The 20,120-nt window shown below is 36.9% G+C and overlaps 2 protein-coding genes across 2 annotated transcripts; both read right to left on the bottom strand.

Moving 5' to 3' along the window:
• Positions 1 to 1,335: 1,335 nt before the first annotated feature.
• LOC104877671 (uncharacterized) lies at positions 1,336 to 3,674 on the bottom strand. The gene is made up of 2 exons (XM_010646442.3): positions 3,343 to 3,674; positions 1,336 to 3,244 (listed from the first exon to the last, which is right to left on the bottom strand). The coding sequence occupies exons 1-2, from the start codon at positions 3,672 to 3,674 to the stop codon at positions 1,336 to 1,338; spliced, it is 2,241 nt and encodes a 746-aa protein (XP_010644744.2).
• A 5,163-nt stretch (positions 3,675 to 8,837) lies between these two features.
• LOC100257941 (heavy metal-associated isoprenylated plant protein 47) lies at positions 8,838 to 9,729 on the bottom strand. The gene is made up of 3 exons (XM_010646357.3): positions 9,517 to 9,729; positions 9,301 to 9,379; positions 8,838 to 9,169 (listed from the first exon to the last, which is right to left on the bottom strand). Exons 1-3 carry the CDS (start codon positions 9,520 to 9,522, stop codon positions 8,913 to 8,915), a joined length of 342 nt encoding a protein of 113 aa, XP_010644659.1. The 5' UTR covers positions 9,523 to 9,729; the 3' UTR covers positions 8,838 to 8,912.
• Positions 9,730 to 20,120: the final 10,391 nt, after the last annotated feature.

Here is a 20,120-nt window from a genome sequence, read left to right on the forward strand (position 1 = left end):
CTGAGTAGCCCGTGCCAATGAGAATGTGCAATAGTCCTGAACCCTGGTAGATCAAGATTTGAAGGGCGCCATTGCAAACTATTGGTATACCAGCAAACTGTTTCTAATGTAGTAAATCAAACCAAACAAACCTCCCAACTTACCAATAACATTAACAGAAGATGATATGTAAAAGCTTACACAATAACTAAATATGAAAGGAAAGTCGTCAAACAATTTACTAATGTGAGTATGGAAGGATAAACTGAAACTGCATCAATGTACAAACAAATAGGTTCCAGTCTATGTTTGTTGTTTTCTTATGAAATTAGTACCATACCCCATAATAAACCTATCACTGTGGATTACATCTTACAATCACAGTTGTTGTCCAATCAGTCGCCAATACAACACTGACTAGCACCCTTAACTATAATAAAAGAACAAATACTGAGTGTTGTCCATGTTCCTACTCTCTTACTTTACAATATTGAAGGAAAAATGAACAGCCCTATTACATTGCTGTGACTGCATCCCATATGCTCCAGCAGCAGCATTACCAGGTACTCTTCCTTTCCCTTACACGTTGGCCATTCTTGTACATAAGGTCCTCATATTCAGCATAACCCAACTGTCACTGTTACAATGGGATGTGGAATACTTCATCAGATACATCACATATAGAACATAAATAATGGTTTTACAATTGGAACAAATCACATCAGCACACAACATGATATGAATTAATAAATTTTGGACAAACTAAAATCAACCCTTGGTCATTTTGGTACGTAGCAGCAGATAGGAAGAAACTTATCATGAACTATGAAATCACATATGACATGCGGCCATGATTGTATCTCTGACACTGTTGCGTTCATTGAGGACTATTTGCAGCACTAGCTAGAGTCTGTACATATTCGTCTTGTCCTACGGAAATGGGAAAAAATTATTCCATGGGTTGGGAAAATAGCACTCAAATCAAAGGACAAATATGCAGATAATTAAATGAAACAGGCCAGCTGACACTGATATTAGCAACCAGCCTCTGAAAAATGCCACCAAATGATACATGGGAACATAAACTGCAGTATGGTTGAAATGGCTTAAGCAATGTAATCTTACCAAATACATGGGATTTGAGTAAATACCATTAAAACAAGATGTGGTGCAAACATAGTTCGGACTTTGTGAAAGAACTGAATCAGCAGAGAAATATAATGTAACTCAATGAACATTGCAGGTGAATGGAAAAACACAAAACATTCAAATAGTAACGATGATTGGGTGACAACCAGTTAGTTGAAATAGAGTAATACAAGATCAGCATAATGCAATAAGTAGACAGATATGCATTTAGGGCAAAGGATTTTTGCAGGTTTTTCTGTTGTGGCCGGACATATGACAACGAGAGCAATAAACAGGCCGTTTATCTTGAAATTGAGACTCAATGCACTTCTTTCTTGGCCTTCCAGGAGGGCGCTTTGTATGTGGAGGCTTTAGAGAGAAGAACACCTCCCCGGTGATAGATCGAACCAAACCATCATCGTCCACAGTAGGCATGTCATGGGTCTCTATGCCGGAGAAAGAGCCCCCATATATCAACTCTTGCATTGGGTATTTGTAGCAATCATTGACGAAATCAGTAACATTTTGACCAATGGAAATAATGACGGCTGTGGCATGCTCACAAGGGATTCCCAACATCTGCCAACCCCTACAAGTGCATGTATGGTTCAGAATGTCTACATTCAACAAGGCTCTCCCGATACATACCCCAAATACTCCATTCTTGAACGGTGTGACTGGATACACCGCACCCTTTGCAATATTTTCCTGCACCTTAGCTTCAATTTTTGGCCCTATACACCCTTTCCAATTCTTAGACTCTTCTTGATGCTTCACAAGCATAGAAGCTAACTTGGACATGTGCTCCAATAAAAAGTTACAAATAGAGTGATGTCTTTCAATCCGTAACCAAGCATTAAATGACTCGGCAAGGTTCGTAGTCATTTTATCCCATCTTTGTTTTGGGAATTTTGACATGGCCCAATGGTGCGGCGCATTTTCTTCAACCCATGTGGCTAAAGCCTCGTTGTATTTTTTTAGTTCAACCATGGAAACGTTATAATCATGTTCTAGCCTTCCATACGCAATGCTATCTAGGAATTGCAATGCATTTTCTTTACCCTTGTTCCCTCGTGTGTTATGCTTGGACAAGAAACTACTAAAATTCTCCTTTAGGTGACGGTAGCAATAAGCATGGTTTTCAATGCCAAACACCTCAGGGACACTACGAAGCAAAGCATGATGTCTATCTGAGATAATAATAACTTCCTTGTTTCCCACAACTATCTTCAGTTTTTCCAAGAACCATAACCAATCTTCATAATTTTCCGACCTCATCACTCCAAAGGCTAAGGGGAACATGGAGTCATTAGCATCGTAAGAGGTGGTTGAAAATAAAGCACCGCCATAAGGCCCACTCATATGGGCCGAATCAATTGCAATGATTGGTCGACACCCCCTTACAAACCCTTCAATAGATATTGAATGAGCAACAAAAAGCTTCTCAAAATGGTCATCATTTGAATAACTTAGCTCAACACTCGATCCCGGATTTGTTGCAAGCATTCTTTCACACATCCATGGCAATAATTTGTAATAATTCTTGGGTTGTCCATAAATGCGCTCCTTAGCCTTCTCCTTCATTTTCCATGCTTGTAGGTAAGTTAACTGGATGCCATGTTGCCTTACAAAGTCCTTACAAATTTGGCGTGGTTGGTATTCAGGAGTAGATCGAATGACATCATCAATGACCAACGATGCACGAGTAGATCTCACTAAAGGCTGAGACAAGACAACATCTTCCAAGCAATGGTTATGCACATTTCGGAATGTGTGTACTTGAACAATGTTTGAATCCCCTATTGCATGCGCAGTGATTTTCCAAGGACAATCTTCAATTGTGCATACTACGGTCATGTGTTTTGGACTATTCCTTTTATAAGAATATCGAAATTTTCCAGCCAAAGACATCAAATAGATTGCATCTCGAAACTCCGACGCATTTGGGAAGGTATGTCCACTACCTACAATTGAATGTTCGAACCGGCTTGGTTGAAGTTGAACGGTATTTGTCATAGCACATCTTTGGGAAAACCCAACTGACTGAATTGTGGGCGACTCATTAGAGATGTGTAATGGGGGCTCGCCAATAGAGGAAACATGAGCTGAGTTTGAAGCAACAATGGGGGTTGGGCCACTACAAAAAACATAAGGAAAGAATTTGATCATCCATCAATCTAAGTGTGAAAAGCGATTATACAAAAGGGAACATTATTGTGGAAGGACATTAGGTACCTAGTAGGGCAAATGAGGTCATCACCACATTCGGAACACTGGGAGATGTAGACATGACAAAACATGTCGTTGAATTTGAACATATTGACTATGTCGCCATCATTATGCAGTGGCAATAGACATGATGGGTCAAACTTGACTGTGAATTCCAATTTAATGGAATTGGAATCCAAGTTCAGTACACCACATACTTTTGAAACGAATTCAGATTGTGAGATATTCTTGCTAACAACACTGCAATTGGTCCGACCTCCCTTATATTCGACGGACCCAACAGCAGTCTTAACAAGCTCACCACCTTCATGAATGTAACAAAACATCTCCTCTTCCATTTCCTTATTGACATAAAGATTTGTTAAAAACAATACAACAACGAAAGATTGAGGAATTATGCATGTTGATTCCATAGACTTTAAGGTTCAAACATGCTAATTGGCTGATGCACACAATTAAGGTTCAAACATGCTAATTGGTCGATGCACACAAGTAGTGTACAAGTCCAACTACGGTAGTACCTAAGGATATCTAACCTAGTACTTAAAGATTACTAAGGTTAGACCTAAGGTTAATTAAGATAGTACCTATGGTACAGTCTCAAGTAAAGGTACGGGGAACCAAATGAGCAGAGTAGTCAAACACATAATGTCATGATAGCTTGTATGTGGAAGTGAATACAATTTAATTTATGCATGACTTGAAAACAGCCTGTAGGTCCTATGTTTGACAAACTGAACCCCATTGGGTTAACAATAAAGACAACTTTTATTCACATATGAATTATTTGAATATTAAAAAATGAAGTTTCCAATCGTCACACAACTTGTACCCAAGGTTGGCTCAGGTAGTACCTGATGTTGACTAATGCAGTACATACAGTCGATTAAGGTCGTACATTCAGGAATAATGAGGTAGTACATAAGCTTAACTTACCAGTACAATAAGGTTAACCAACTGATCACCAAAACAAACAATATATAGATAAAAATGCATTTCATCCATTCTGACCAGCATTCCCTATTTTCTATTTATGTTATGAAGGGAATTAAACCAATGCATGGATACCAATAGTTCCTATATAGCCTTTCCTATTACCATCTTCTAAAACGGATCTCTGAATCAATATCAATTACTAATCAACAAGAACATTAACATATAGTAACCATACATATGTTACTATATGTTTGAAGAAATGGGACGTGATCTGAAATTATACATATAAAACAAAAACAAAAAAACACAACAAAAACTTTAGCACCCATCAACCATCAATATAAAAAAAACCCAACAAACTGAGTAATTTGGAACAACTTTCCCATCTAAAAATCACCATTTATTAAGAACTTTTTTTGCTCTCAAAATGAAAACTTCATCCCGAAAAAATGTTCCCTTTTGGTCATCCATTGCATAGCTCAATCCAATAAATGGGTTTCACTAAAAATGCATTGTTTCCCAATACCCAAAAACACCACTGGGAAAAAAAAATTCCTTTTTCGCTAATCAATTCAAAATATGTTTTTCTCAGTTCTAAACCAAAACAAAAACAAATGTCTTTTTCAACGAAACAATTCCTAACTCATATTCTTGCCTTTACTTTATATCAAAACAACAGAGTTGGGATAATTTGTCAATCCAAATAAAACAGTACAAAATCAGAACAAAATCAAATTTGCAAAAAGACGATGATGATTCATTACCAACAGATTTAAAATTTTAGTACCAACTCCTAAATGCCAACATTTCAGCCACGCCTGGTTCAGAAAAAACCCACACAAATAGCAGATTTTCATGAATGAGAATGCGAATGCAAAACACGGAATGAATGGCTTACCTCGACAGAGAAAATCTAAGATGTGACAAATCGGATTAAGGCCTTCTCAACTGAAATCTGCTTCGCCTCGGTGACGGAGTGAAGAAATATGAGAGGAATGGGTATCAAATTAGAGAGAGGGAAGAAAGAACCCTCGGCTACACTATTTTTATGGGATTTTTTGCTTCGCCTTGGTGACCGAGTGAAGACAGATGAGAGGAATGGGTGCCAAAATGAGAGAGAGGGAAGAAAGAGCGGTCGATCGGCTAGGGTTTTCTTATGGGAACCTCTGCTTCGCCTTGGTGACGGAGTGAAGACAACTGAGAGGAATGGGTATCAAATGAGAAAAAGAGAAGAAAGAACCGTCGGCTAGGGTGTTTTTGTGGGAAGCTCAACATTTGATTTTGGAGTTTTCAACCGGTTCAGTTTCAACCCCTGCTGAGATGGGTTGCTGATGTGGATACCTGGAGGGGCAATTTCGGTAGAAAAAATACAGAAGGCTCAGAGTGCATGAATCTGATATAAGTTTCCACATTGAAAGATATTTTTTATATTCCATAAATCTGGGTTCCAAAAACCATATATTTAACAAATTGGTCCATGAAAACACAACTTTCCCTAATTTTTCATCCCCGAAACCCTAACTTTCTCGCTGATTTTCATTTTCCCGAGAAAATTGCTTGTACTGTGGTTTGATTTGGGGGTCCACCTCATTTTGATTTCTGGAGTAGACCGTAGATAGACCCCGGCGTGGTTGGCCTAGCTGTGTGTTGAATCTTTTGGCTGGGTTCGAGCCCCCTCATGGGCAAAAAAATTCAGCACGGTTTTTACTTTGACCGCACAACAAAATATCGGCGAAATTCCTTCTCTCCTATATATCGTGTTGAGGTACGTCGATACATGGTATTTCGGCAATCTTGAGTCCAGAAATAAATAAATTAATTAATTTGGAAAGAACACACTTGTGCTTCTTTTTCCAAATCTCAGTGCAATAAAATATTTTTAACACCCATTATGTGAGATAAAACAACCAATGATTAGATCATATAAAATATCTTTGACTCTTTAAAAACAAAAAACCTACATTTGAAACCATATTATAAAAAATGGCTTATGTTTGAATATAAAGAGAAAAAAAGAACATAGTTTCATATTTTAGTTTTTGAATTTAACTTAAAGCTACAACTTTTTAGTGTAATTTAAAACTATGTTTTTTTTAATTAAAAAATCATTTTATTATTACATGGAAAGAAAAATATTATTTTAAAATATGCATGTTAGAAAATGTTAAATAACTAGCATACATTTTCAATATTTTTTTTAAAAAAAAACATACTTTCTCAATTTTACCTTTAAAATCAACCTTTCAATTGATGAATTTTTTTTTTTAAGTCTCTTTATGTTTTAGGTGGGAGCTATGTGCATATATATATAAATATTCATAAATATTAATTGAAAAGCAAACCATTTACCTAATTCTAGAAATTAAACATGTTCTTGAAAATAATATTATATATATATATAATATTATTTATAAAAAAGATTTTTTACTAATTAAGAGTTTGGGACACTTCCCAATAGTTATCATTGAAGTATGATAGATTATTAATAAAAGATCCCACTCGTTGTGAACCCATGAATCAAGAGCAAGCATAACTCAAAAATTCTAACTTTTTAAAATTTAATTCACTCTTTTAACAATTTCAAGTTCAGACCTTAGTTGAAAAAACTGCCTATGGGAGGATTGAATAAGCAGTCCTCATTTTTATGGTCCAATTATTTTTTTCTTTTATAGGTTCTTTGATCAATATTAATATTCAACTAATTTTCTATATTTTGGATATTTTTGGACCACAAATGAATAGGTAGACGTAGACCAAGACTGACCTGGACAAGCAAAACTCATCATAGTCATAGTTATCCATATTTCTGGAGTGTTGTTTGTGAGTGTTTGGTATATCAACTTAATAAATTAAAGTGAGTTAATAACTTAATTTAAATCATTAAATAAATTAAGTATGTTTGGTAAAATAACTTAATGGTATGACTTAAAGTAAAAAATAACTTTAAATACTAAGTTTACATCTTTATTTCACATTTTTACTCACATTTACCCTAATTACCTCTATGATTTCCTTTGCTATTCCACGACTTTCACTGTTACTCAATCTCTTTTGTCTTAATTATAACTTATTAGGATAAATATGTTACTTTGATGATTTAAAATAAGTTTTAAGTGAATTTTATCGAACAATCTTAATACTTAAAGTAAGAATTAAGTAATAAGTTTTAAGTTAACAACTTAAATTATTAAGTAGTAAGTATTAAGTTTTACTAAATACCTCATTTGTATCAAACTTATTTATTTGTGACAATTGTTTGTTGTAGGGTTTGTTTCATGTTTTTTTTTTTTTTTCTTTCTAAGATGGTTTCCTTTTCCTTGTTTCTTTTTCTTTTTCTTTTTCTTTTTTATCTTTTTTAATTGCCTCTTTGGGTTATTTGAGTACATGCATTTTTGGGTGCGATTTCTTGTGTTGTTCATTAGTGGGCTTCTTTATTATGTACAACTGTAAAGTCCAGTAGTGAGTATAATAGTCTTTATCCTTGCCTTTTTGTGAGCTATTATTTCAGAACAATTCTCCAAAATTTGGGACCAGACCCAGAGATATTCCGTACGATGAATGGTGGTTGTTTTCTGTACCTTTGAAAAATTTATTTATTCTCACATGGGACAGGGTGGCTTCTGATGATGACTTCTTGCATATATCACTGTGCTTGCGTTGCAGCAAAGTTAGATTCGTATTGAATTTCAAAACTGAAAAACGAATGGACTTTTCTCCCAGAAGCTGCCATCACATGGCTGATAGCTACGACCTAATTAATTGTAGTTAAAAATTAAAGGTCTAAACGCTGTGTTCGGAATTGACCTACAAAATTTCTTCCTTTCACACGGTATTTAAACTGTAGAATTTTGGAATTGCATTTAAGAATTCAAATGAGATCCTTCTAATATGCTGTATTAACCTAGTCAACTGTTTATCGTGCGCCACGAAAGCACGTGCTTCTGTCCAACAGTGTCCTAATTATATTGCATGTTGATCCTTGTGCCCCTTAGTAGCTGACTTTGGAGGGAATCCGGAATATCCTAAGATTTACTTAATGGAGCAGCAGAAGGCGGCTACTGGTGCACTTGGGCTATCCGCAGACTTTGATGCTAGTCTTTCAAAAATCACTGTTAGTTTATTGTCCTTTATATTTTGTGAAGTTGAAAATCTAGCAATTAACCACCATCGATTAACATAGAGCCTCAGAACTAATACAATTTATAATGTTAATTACCCAAAAAAAAAGGGCCATTTGCAGATGTAGTTAGACCTAGCTCATTTATGCAGAATATTGCTACAAAGGCATCAACAGTTGTCTTGGAACTCTTAGCAATTAGATGGAGGTTCTAGCCTTCCTTTTAATGAAAAAATGAGACAGCATTATCAAAAATTAATTCAACCCCATATGGAATAGTGTAGAATTAATAATGATTTGATATTGGGTGTTCATCAGTCTAATAAATGGAGATGGATTTAGGATACTTATGATGTTGGCCTGACTAATTAATTTGCTACTTTGCTTTCTTAATGAATTCAGCCCTTTGTTAAGAGAATTGCAATCTCCGTTACTCGGAACATCCAAAGAGAGAAACAAGGTCTAATTGAAGAACAAGAAAGGTACAACTTATTAATAGGCCGGGCATGATCCATGTTAAACCTCACATTATGGAGCAATTAGGTTCATCTGCATAGCCCATGCTAGCAATAAAAACATGTTGGCTTTGACAACAATTCTTCGGATCTGGCTTTGGCTTTTCATCACCTTTGCCCTTTTCCTTTACTTCTTCCACGCTTACAAGAGTCGCATACCCAAGCTTCTTCCTCAGACAGCAGGTCAAGCTAGCTGAATCAACTCCGTCTCCAATCACCACAACCCGATCCTTTTCAGCTCCTTCTATAGCCACTGAGATCACACCTGTCACATAATCACAAAAGCCCAAAAATGGATCGACTGGGACTATGAATAAATGATTTGAAATAACAAGCCTTTATACTTTCTGTGAACTTCTTGTGGAAAGAAAAATAGTGTTGAAATGTGTATCATACCTTCTTCAACTGCAGCAATCTTCATGGCTTTGGTTCTGCATTTGTCACAGTTCATTTGCACTTTCACAACTATCTTTTGCTACACCATCACACAAGGAACATATCCAAATCTGTTATAGCTATAATTTCATATGCTTCTTTTTGGATCCAGCTAGAACAGATTAAGCTACACAATAAACAAAAAGCATCAATGGAGTTCCAGATCAAAAGGCTCACCTTCATGTTTTGCACTAGGCGAACACAAGGCAACTTTTTTGAATCTCTGACTGAATCTCTGTGAACTTAATTGGCAATGATGCCGAAGGGGAAGACTGACTTCCTCTTATATATGAGAGTTTCAGGGCAAGCTTCTTCTGTTTAACTTCGAATACAGCCAGATCTATTCATAATAAATTTTGACATTTAGACAGTGAATCTGACCATCTCAACACTGCAGTTCTATAGACTAAGTCAATATTCATCCAGCATGTGCAAGTAATTTTCAAGGCTGTTTTGTGGTATGTTCTTACCTGATTAATTTAGTCCCCGCCAGCTTGCAATTCATGAAAATTCAATGCCCACCAGTGACTTTTATCAAGAAAATCAAACTTACAAGAAGCAAAATTAGACTCGGTGACTTTTTTTTAAGTTTTTTAACACTTAAAATTTTTTATCATTTAAATCTTAGAAATGTTGAAAATATTTTCTAAAATCAAAATACCAAACGTACTCTTCATTGAATTTCTTTAACAATTGTATATTTATGCAAATCATATTGTACATTTATGCAGCAAATTGTCTCGGGCTATGTTTGATTTATGGAAAATTTAAGAGAAATATGCAAGAGAAAGAAAATAAATAAATAAATAAATAAAAAAGAAAAAAATGAAAGAAAATAAAAAATAAATTTAAAGTTAATAAATTATTTTTATATGTTACTCAAAACTTATTTAATTTATTTTAATTTTTCTATATAAAGAATAAATAATTTGAAAATATATAAATTTTTAACTAATTTTAATTATATTCGATCTTCTTTCCTATTTTTCATAATAAAACAAAATATGAGAAAATCATTTTACTTTATTTTTTTTTTCTTAATTTCTTTGATACTTTCAAAACCCAAAGATAACCAAGTTTTACATTTTTTCTTCAGTCAATTTTTTTTTTAAAAAAATAAGTAATAAGTAAAAGAAAAATTAAAAACAAACATTTAAAATATTCTAAAAGCAAATTGTATTCGGTATTAAACTAAAAAAACAAGCATCATATTAATCTTCTCTTTTATTAGTTGTATGTTGACAAGGCTACTCTTCTTTTCATGATTTTAATTAGTTTAATATATGCTTTTAGAATTACTAATGGGTGGGTTGATGGAGTTGTTAAAAGACACTTAAGGTGAGGTGCTTCTAGAAAAAACGGATCCGACTTATGTTTTTCTTTTGTTTTTAAAAACCGATGAAAACAACTCCTACTTGTTTTCTAAATTTTTTTCTCTATTTCACTTTGTTTTTAAAAATTATTTCTAGAAAACAACAACCAAGTAGTGTTAAAATTTTTAAAACAGTTTTTTGTTTTTAAAAATTGAAAATTATTTTTAAACCACACGACCAAACAGGCTCTACATGACGCAAATTTACTATTTAATTTTAGTAGTTAAAAGATTCTTATTTTTGACAAAGAAAGGAAAAGTAGAGAATAGTCTTAGAACTTTAAGATGATTCAGAATTAGGGATGATGAAATGGAATCAGTCTTGATATGTATCAAGAACATCAACATTAAATTTGAAAATATTAACAAATAATTGCAAACAATAATGTAGAAATATGAGACAAACAAATGGTTATAGTTTTGTGACTTCGATTCTTTTTCGTCTAACCTGAAAAGCTCGTGGTGCTATATATATGATGAAACTAAAATTATGAGACTTTTTGGGGGGTTTGTGGTGGTAGCAAAGGGGTCGGGCCTATGTAGGGGCTTGCCCTTGTAGTATATACATGTGTATATGTGTGATGATATATAGTCTTAAGGTTATGATAATTATGCTTTTATCATAGTCGCCCTAAACTCTCCCCTCTTGTACCAATTTTTAACATAGTGGATCATCTTCTTCTCTTCCTATAATGTTTTTCGTCTAGGGTTTTTCACATAAATCTATATATTCTTTTTTTTTTTTTTTATTGCCTATTCTCATTTGCACTTTGACAATTATCCTCTGCTGCACCATCATGCAAGGAACATATCCAAATCTGTTGTAGCTATAATTTCATATGCTTCTTTTTGGATCCAGCTAGAACAGCTTAAGCTACACAATAAACAAAAAGCATCAATGGAGTTCCAGATCAAAAGGCTCACCTTCATGTTTTTCACTAGGCGAACACAAGGCAGCCTTTTTGAGTCTCTGACTGAATCTCTATCAACTCAATTGGCAATGATGAAGAAGGGAAGAGACCGACTTCCTAAATATGAGAGGTTCAGGGCAAAATTCTTCTGTTTGACTTCGAATACAACCAGATCTATACAATAACAACAACTGAGATTAGATGAATTGTATTTAACCATCTCAACGCTGCGGTCTATAGACCAAGTCAAATATTAATCCAGCATGCAGCATGTGCAAGGAATTTTTAAGCCTATTATTGGTATGTTCTTGATTTATTCGGCGCCAGCTTGCAATTCATGAAAACTCAATGGCCAATGACTTTTATCAAGAAAATCAAACTTACCAGAACCTAAATTAATTGAACTTCTTTAACTACCAAAATCTTTTGCATATTTCTGCAATCCATCTTCTACATTTGTAGAGCGGATTCTTTTTTTATTTTCAGAAAATTTAAGGAAAAGAAAATAAAAAAGAAAAGAATAAGTAAAATAAAAAATAGATTTAAAGTTGATAAATTATTTTTATATATTATTTTAAATTCATTTCATTTATTTTAATTTTCCCACATAAAAAAATATTTTGAAAATATATAAATTTAACTAATTTTAGTTTTATTTAATCTTTTTTTCTATTTTTAATTTGATAATAAAAGATGAAAAAATCATTTCCTTTAATATTTTTTTCTTAATTCCTTTAGGCTATGTTTGGTTCCCGGAAAGTACAAAGGAAAGAAAAAAAATGCTAAGGAAAATGATTTTCTCATGTTTGGTTGTCCTATGAAAAATATCAAAGAAAATCAAATATAATTAAAACTAATTAAAAACTTATGTATTTTTAAATTATTTAATCTTTATATTGATGAGTTAAAATAAATAAAATGGGTTTGAAGTAACAAAAAAAATAATTTATCAACTTTTAATCTATTTTTTTATTTTCCTTCACTTTTTCTTTCTTTCTACTTTTCCTTTGTATTTTCTTTCTCTCGCATTTTTCCTCAAATTTTTCGGGAACCAAACATAGTCTTAATACTTTCAAGAACCAACAAAAACCTTAGCAAACCTTTTGATGTCTCCAAAAGAGTTTCACATCTTACTAGTAATTTCTTAAATCTCTAGATGCGTATTTTCATGTAGAGCACAAAGGAGCACAGCTGCATTTCGACTGAGGAATGGCAACAGAGAACCAATCAACATATGAACCTCCAAATGTTGTGCTTTACTACACAGCCTACTAGAAAGCACTGTTTTTTTTTTTTTTTTAACTTAAATCTAAATAGAAATTAATTTAACTTAATGTTATATACATATATAAATATTAAGTTATTTATTTATTTAATATTTTATTTTTATTAAACATTAAGCATTAATAAGATGAGAGTGTAGACCCCATGGCTCGTTTTCATTTTATTTTCTGCAGCCCATTCTTTGTGGAGGGCTCTCAGCAAGCCACATGTCGACTCCTTGGTGGCTGGTAGGGAATCAGGTAGTGGAGTTAAGGGACCAATCAGAATTGGACACCTGTAAAGGACATTCTGGAAAAACCTGTAGGCCATTATTTGGGAGGTGGTGTTTTCGTTGCTGCAGAGGAGGAATGGAGGAGAGAGAGGATATTCTGGCAGAGAGGAGGAGGTGCATTTGGAGACGGGTGCTGGGCAGGAGATATTTTCGGCAGAAGATTCTTTCTTGAGGGGCAAGTTGAGACGAGGAGGAGATAGGTGCGTTTTGGGACGTGTTGCTGTGGAGATATTTTGAGGGTGAGTTTCTTTCTTGGCCGCAAGAGAGCCAGACGGGGAGGGGAGATTCTTTCTGGAAGGACAAGCTAGAGCTTAGAGAGGGAAGATGCAGACTGGTTTCCTGGAGATAGCTGAGAGGGAAAACAAGAAGAGAGGTGAGAGTTTGCAGCTTGCTGGGAACCAAGTGATTTTGCTAAAAGGGTGACATTCGGGTTTGATCATCTCCCGCTTTAGGTTTTTCACTTTTACAATCATACTTTACTCATTGCTGAGGTTTGAATGCTTGTTTTTTTTTACTACCTAAGATGTTAAGCTTGTTTTTCATTTCTGTTTGCCTGATCTCTGTTTCTTCCCCCATGAGTTGTATGATGATTGTGTTATCTGTTTGCATTTTGAGACCATTCAAACTTTCCCACCAGGTTTTTTTCTTAGCTTTTTTATTTTCATGAAATGGAGTTGGGTTTAATGGTATTATCCTCCCTTATGCATGCTCTGTTTTACTTCATGGTGTCCTCTGTTTCTGGTTCTTCTTGGGTGATTAGATACCATGTTTTGGGTTAATTGTTTGAATGAGGCTGTATCTGAGAAGACTCAACGTCAGAGTTTTGGGAGATATTGTCATGTTTGTGTGTTAGGTGAGTTGAAGGTTATCCAGCAAGTATGGCATGAAGAAGATCAGTTCTTAACAGGATGTGATGTTGCTTATCTTGATGGAGAAGACGAAAATAACATAGTCCAGTGAAGAAATCCATTCCAATGTCATCTCTACTCCGATCAGATGTTGAAAGAGGAACCTCTCCAGATAGATGATAGAACGCTTCCTTCTCAAATGTCAGAATTCTGGGTATAGAAGGTACTCCCTGACGTATGGCCAAGAAATTGGCGAACATGCTGCCTTTAATTCAAGGAAATGAGATTCCCCTGACTTCGCATTATGAAAGGATTAAAAGTCTGGTTAGCCAAGTTGAGACAGCTTATGGAGTTTTAGAGAGAAGCTAAAGAGAGAAAGACTCTGAAGAGACCAGCGTTTGTGTTTTGTGTGTGTGTGGAGACCACGACTGCCCCCACCACTGCTAGCTGACTAGAGAAGCCTAGAGAGAGACTCGTCCTCGAATCCACAATTCTAGAGAAAGAGGGACGCCTCCGAATCCTAAGGAGAGAAGGAAAGAAGCTGAGTCGAGTTCTTGTTTTTGGGCTTGGTGTTTTCAAACTGATAGAGGGAGTTTAGGTGGGGTGTGATTTGCTCATCTGTTGCTGTCTTTGGATGAGTTGAAGATCGGGATCAGTTTGTTGGAATCCATGACTGCATCGGTTAATATAGTTGTAGGTTCTCATGTATGGGTTGAAGATCCAGTGGATGCATGGATTGATGGTGAAGTTTCTAGGATCAATGGTCTTGAGGTTCATGTTCATACCACAAAAGGAAAAACAGTTGTTGCGAATATGTCTAAGGTGTTCCAAAGGATACTGGATCTCCACCTGGAGGTGTAGATTACTTGACAAAGCTTTCATATTTGCATGAACCTGGGGTTCAGCAAAACTTGGCCTCAAGCTATGAACTTAATGAGATTTATACGTACACTGGAAACATCTTAATTGCAATAAATCCTTTTCAAAGATTGCCGCATCTGTATGACACCCACATGATGGAACATGTTATAAATATAGAATAATTGTATTCTATTTCTTGATTAAAGAATATACATCAGTGCCTTTATATAGGAGGCATATGTGTGCGGTACAAGTAATATGTGTGCAGTACAAGTAAAGTGTACTATACAAGTAACCTAACTGGGCCTAAAGCCTATAACATAATATACTTTAACAACCCCCCTCAAATTCAAGGTGGATGTGAGACCAACTTGAGGTTGTCAACTAAATCACGAGTGCGTCTCTTAGGTAGTGACTTGGTGAAGATATCTGCAAGTTGATCTTTGGAGGAGATGGAAAAAAGCTTAAGAGCACCATGGACAAGATGATAACGGATAAAATGACAATCAATCTCGATGTGTTTAGTCCGTTCATGAAAGACATCATTGTGAGCAATATGAATGGCACTCTGGTTGTCACAATAAAGAGGAGTAGCAAAGGAGGTGGACACACCCAAATCCTTAAGAAGCCATCTTAGCCAAAGGAGCTCATATGTGGTATCAGCAAAGGCATGATATTCTGCTTCAGTACTGGAGCGGGCCACAAAAGTTTGTTTCTTACTTCTCCAAGAAATCAAAGAAGAACCAAGGAGGAAGCAATAACCTGTAGTGGACCTGCGATCAGTAGGATCTCCTGCCCAATCAACATCAGAGAATGCAAAGAGTACAAGAGAAGACTGAGCTGAGTAGAAAAGGCCATGAAAAAGGGTACCCTTCAGGTATCGAAGAATGCGCAGAACAGCAGCATAGTGAGTTGATCGTGGAGCAGACAAATACTGGCTCACCTGATGAACAGCATAGGAGATGTCTGGACGAGTAACTGTGAGATAAACTAAGCTGCCAACCAATCGTCTGTAAAGAGAAGGATTAGACAATGGTTTCCCCCCCCGAGGGTGTCAGATGCGCATTAAGTTCAACTGGAGTGTCATCAGTCTTGCTGTCAGTGAGTCCAGCTTGAGACAACAGGTCAGAAGCATACTTGGCTTGAGTAATATAAAGACCATCTGTGGAATGAGTAATTTCAAGACCCAAGAAATAGCTGAGATGTCCAAGATCTTTCATTTCAAACTGCTGACTGAGAAAATCCTTGAGTTCTTGAATGCCACTAAGGTCATCACCAGTTATGATCATATCATCCACATATAGAAGAAGTAAAATAGTGCCTTTATCAGTACGACGAAGAAATAAGGCAGAATCATATGGACTGGCAGTGTAACCCAAGTGAAAAATAATGGAGCTAAACTTGGCAAACCAAGCTCGTGGGGCTTGTTTAAGACCATAAAGTGCACGTCGAAGATGACAAACCTTGTTTGATTCAATAGAGAGACCAAGAGGAGGTTGCATATAGACTTCTTCACTCAGATCCCCATTAAGGAAGGCATTTTTAACATCCATCTGAAAAAGATCCCATTTACGAGCAGCAGCAACAGCTAAGAGAGCACGAACAGATGAGATACGAGCAATTGGAGCAAAAGTCTCTTCATAATCAATCCCATACTCCTATGTAAAACCTTTGGCAACAAGACGAGCCTTGTAGCGCTCAATAGATCCATCAGAGCGAGTCTTGATCTTATAGATCCACTTACAACCAACCACAGACTGTCCAGGAGGGAGAGTAACCAAGTCCCAAGTATGGTTTTTGGTTAATGCATCAAGTTCCTCTTTCATTGCAATCTGCCATAAAGGGTCAGTAGAAGCCTCACGATAGGTTTGAGGCTCGTGAAGTGTAGCAAGGGCAGTGTAACAATGATAGTCAAGGAGGTGTGGAGGAATGGATCTTACCCGGGTTGAGTGGCGAGGTGGAATGTCTTGTGGAGGATCTTCAGGTAGAGCAGGAGCAGGGGACCCAGGCTCAAAGTGGGGTAGCTCGTCATCAATCTGTTCATCTGCAACCTGTCTAGGAGAAGCATCAAAGATATCTGGAGAGAAGTCCAAAGGAGGATAAAAAGTATTTGTAGAAGGAACAAGAGACTCATCTAGAAAGATTTCTAAAACAGATGAGTTAGTCAAGGAAGAACGAAAGTGAGAGAGTTCAACAAACAATCGGTGTTCCCAAAAGACAACATTACGAGAAACACGAAGACGATGAGAGATAGGATCATAACACCTATACCCCTTTTGAGTTTCGCCATAACCAAGGAAACAACAGAGTCTAGATCGAGGCTCAAGTTTGTTGTGCTCATGAGGCTGAAGAAGAACGAAACAAGCAGATCCAAATGAGCGAAGGTGATGATAGTCAGGGGGTGACCCAAAGAGACGCTCATACCGAGTCTGATTATGGATGACAGCACTTGGAATGCGGTTAATTGCATGAACAGCATGAAGACTAGCTTCACCCCAAAATGGGGCAGGAACTTTGGCAGAAAGAAGGAGAGCACGAACAGTGTCAAGAATATGACGAAGTTTTCTTTCGGCTCGACCATTTTGCTGAGAGGTACCTGGACAAGTTAGATGATGTATAGTGCCATAGGAATGTAACAGAGCTTGAAACGCATATTGAGTATATTCAAGAGCATTATCAGATCGAAAGGTTTTGATACTTTTGAAGAATTGAGTTTCAACCATTTTTGCAAAATTGCTATATATTGGTAAAATTTCAGAACGAGATTTCATAGGAAAAATCCAACTATAACGAGAATAATTATCAATAAAAACAACAAAATATCGAGATCCACCAATACTAGCAACAGGAGAAGGTCCCCAAACATCAGAATGAATTAACTCAAAAATACTATTAGAAATGGATTCACTGTTATTAAAAGGCAAAGCTGGCTGTTTTCCTAACTGACATGAAGTGTAATCAAAATTGTCTTTAGACACAGAACCCAACAGACCCCTAGACACTAATTGTTGTACCCGAGAAGATGGTGCATGACCAAGACGAGAATGCCAAAGTGCAAGAGAAGGTAAGGAAGAAACTGTAGCCGCTGCATCAGCAACAGAAACAGGAGCAATAGGTGGAAGATGAAGATTGTTCACTGGAAACATACGTCCAACTCTAGGACCGGTCTCAAGCTCCTGCCCCGTCCTCGGATCCTGCACAATACACCCAAAATAGTAAAAAATAAGGCGATAACCTAGTTCAGCTAATTGTCCCATAGAGCACAAATTATAGGATAGGGCAGGTACGTGGAAGACTCCAAGAACATAAAGATTAGAGGTTGAAACAAAACCTAGACTATTTCCATGCATGGTGGAACCATCAGCTATATGAATATTTAGAGGATGTGGTGCAGGGTCAAGGTTGGAGAACAGGGATGAGTGAGGTGTCATGTGATTGCAGCAGGCAGAATCAAAAAGCCAAGTTTGAGACTTACCAGGTAGAACAGATAAGGCAGTGGAAAGAGATGCATTACCAGCCATACGAACAGCTTGAGCTATGATCTCCTGTAGTTCAGTGGAGGAGAGGTTGATAGTAGATCCAGAAGACTGGGACTCAGTTGAGGTGGAAGCCGTTGGCGGAGTAGGCTCAGTATTAGCAACAACAGCAGTAGATTTGTTACGATGGTAACAAGTCTCAATGGTGTGGCCAGGACACTTGCAATAGTTGCAGAACTTCTTGTTGGTCTGCTTGCGACGATTGCTAGAGCCAGAAAAATCACCTAATTGCTGAGGTTGCTCTATGAGTGGAGTAGATGGAGTAATAGCCAAAACATTGAGCTTATTCTGGGCTTGAAGGGTTGCAAGACGAGCTTCTTCTCTAACCAACTCATTCACAGCAGTATCAAGAGAGGGAGCAGGACTGCGATTTAGCAGCTGACCACGAATGGGCTCAAAGTCCTTGTGAAGTGACATCAAGAATTCATAGAGGCGAAATTCATCTCTGATGGAAGCATATTGCTGAGCATCTTTTGAGCATGCCCAAGTTGGATCAGAAAGGTCAATTTGGTCCCAAATGAAGCGAAGCTGATCATAATAGTCATTGATGGATTGCCCCGGTTCTTGCCTGAGTTGATGCAATTCAACCACTAACTGATATTTCATGGATCCATGAGTAGTGGAGTACCTTTTGGTCAACATATCCCATGCAGATTTTGCATCTTCAAAGCTGCCCAATATATTGGAAATAGAGGGAATGGAAGTGTTCCGGATCCATGTGAGGATCATGTGGTTATGACTATCCCATTCAATCATGCGACTAAGAAAGGCAACATCTTCTTCACTTGCTCCCTTGACAGGAATACTCATTGCACCAGTACAATAATGCCAGAACATGCGACTCTTAAGAAAACTGTGCATAGCTTGAGACCAGGATAAGTAATTTTTATTCCCCTCCAATACAGTATTGATGGGACGAGGAAGAAAAACATCCTTTTTATCCATTTAGAGACACAATATGCAAAAATCGACTGCAAAAATGAAATCTACACGAAAAACTAGGTAAGGAGAACCTAGACAGAAAAAGTCAATTGGAAAAGTCAACGGTCAACGGATGAAGATGACGTGGAGATGACGTCAGCAGATCAGTGGATGCTGACGCAGCTAGGGCTGACGTGGCAGAGATGATGATGTTAGCAGACCAGTCCTCGGCGCGTGAGAGCACGTGGCAGCGCGTGAAGGCGCGTGATCAGCGTTGTAGAATCTTTGAGCGGTGCGTGGGGGCGCGTGCGGTCTCCGATGGCAGCGAGGGTTCCATGAATGTGTAGATCGGCGCTGGACAATCTCAGTGGTACCTTAAAAAATGAAATCGGAGCAATATTCGCAGCGGTGATGCAAAGAGCAGTGGTCTGTGCAGTGTGAAACTCCTTAACGACGACGGCTGCAGGTCCGGAACCCAAGGACGACGGCTGGATGACGTCGGAGGTTCAACGGCAAGAGGCTGCGGCGGCAGTTGTGATGGCGGAAGCGTTTAGTGAAAGAAAGGAAGTCACACTAATGAAGACAAGACTGCTAAGAAAAGGTCAGAGCAGTGGCTCTGATACCATGTTATAAATATAGAATAATTGTATTCTATTTCTTGATTAAAGAATATACATCAATGCCTTTATATAGGAGGCATATGTGTGCGGTACAAGTAAAGTGTACTATACAAGTAACCTAACTAGGCCTAAAGCCCATAACATAATATACTTTAAC

This window comes from Vitis vinifera, chromosome 19, assembly GCF_030704535.1.
Source record: "Vitis vinifera cultivar Pinot Noir 40024 chromosome 19, ASM3070453v1".
NCBI classification, from domain to species: Eukaryota; Viridiplantae; Streptophyta; class Magnoliopsida; order Vitales; family Vitaceae; genus Vitis; species Vitis vinifera.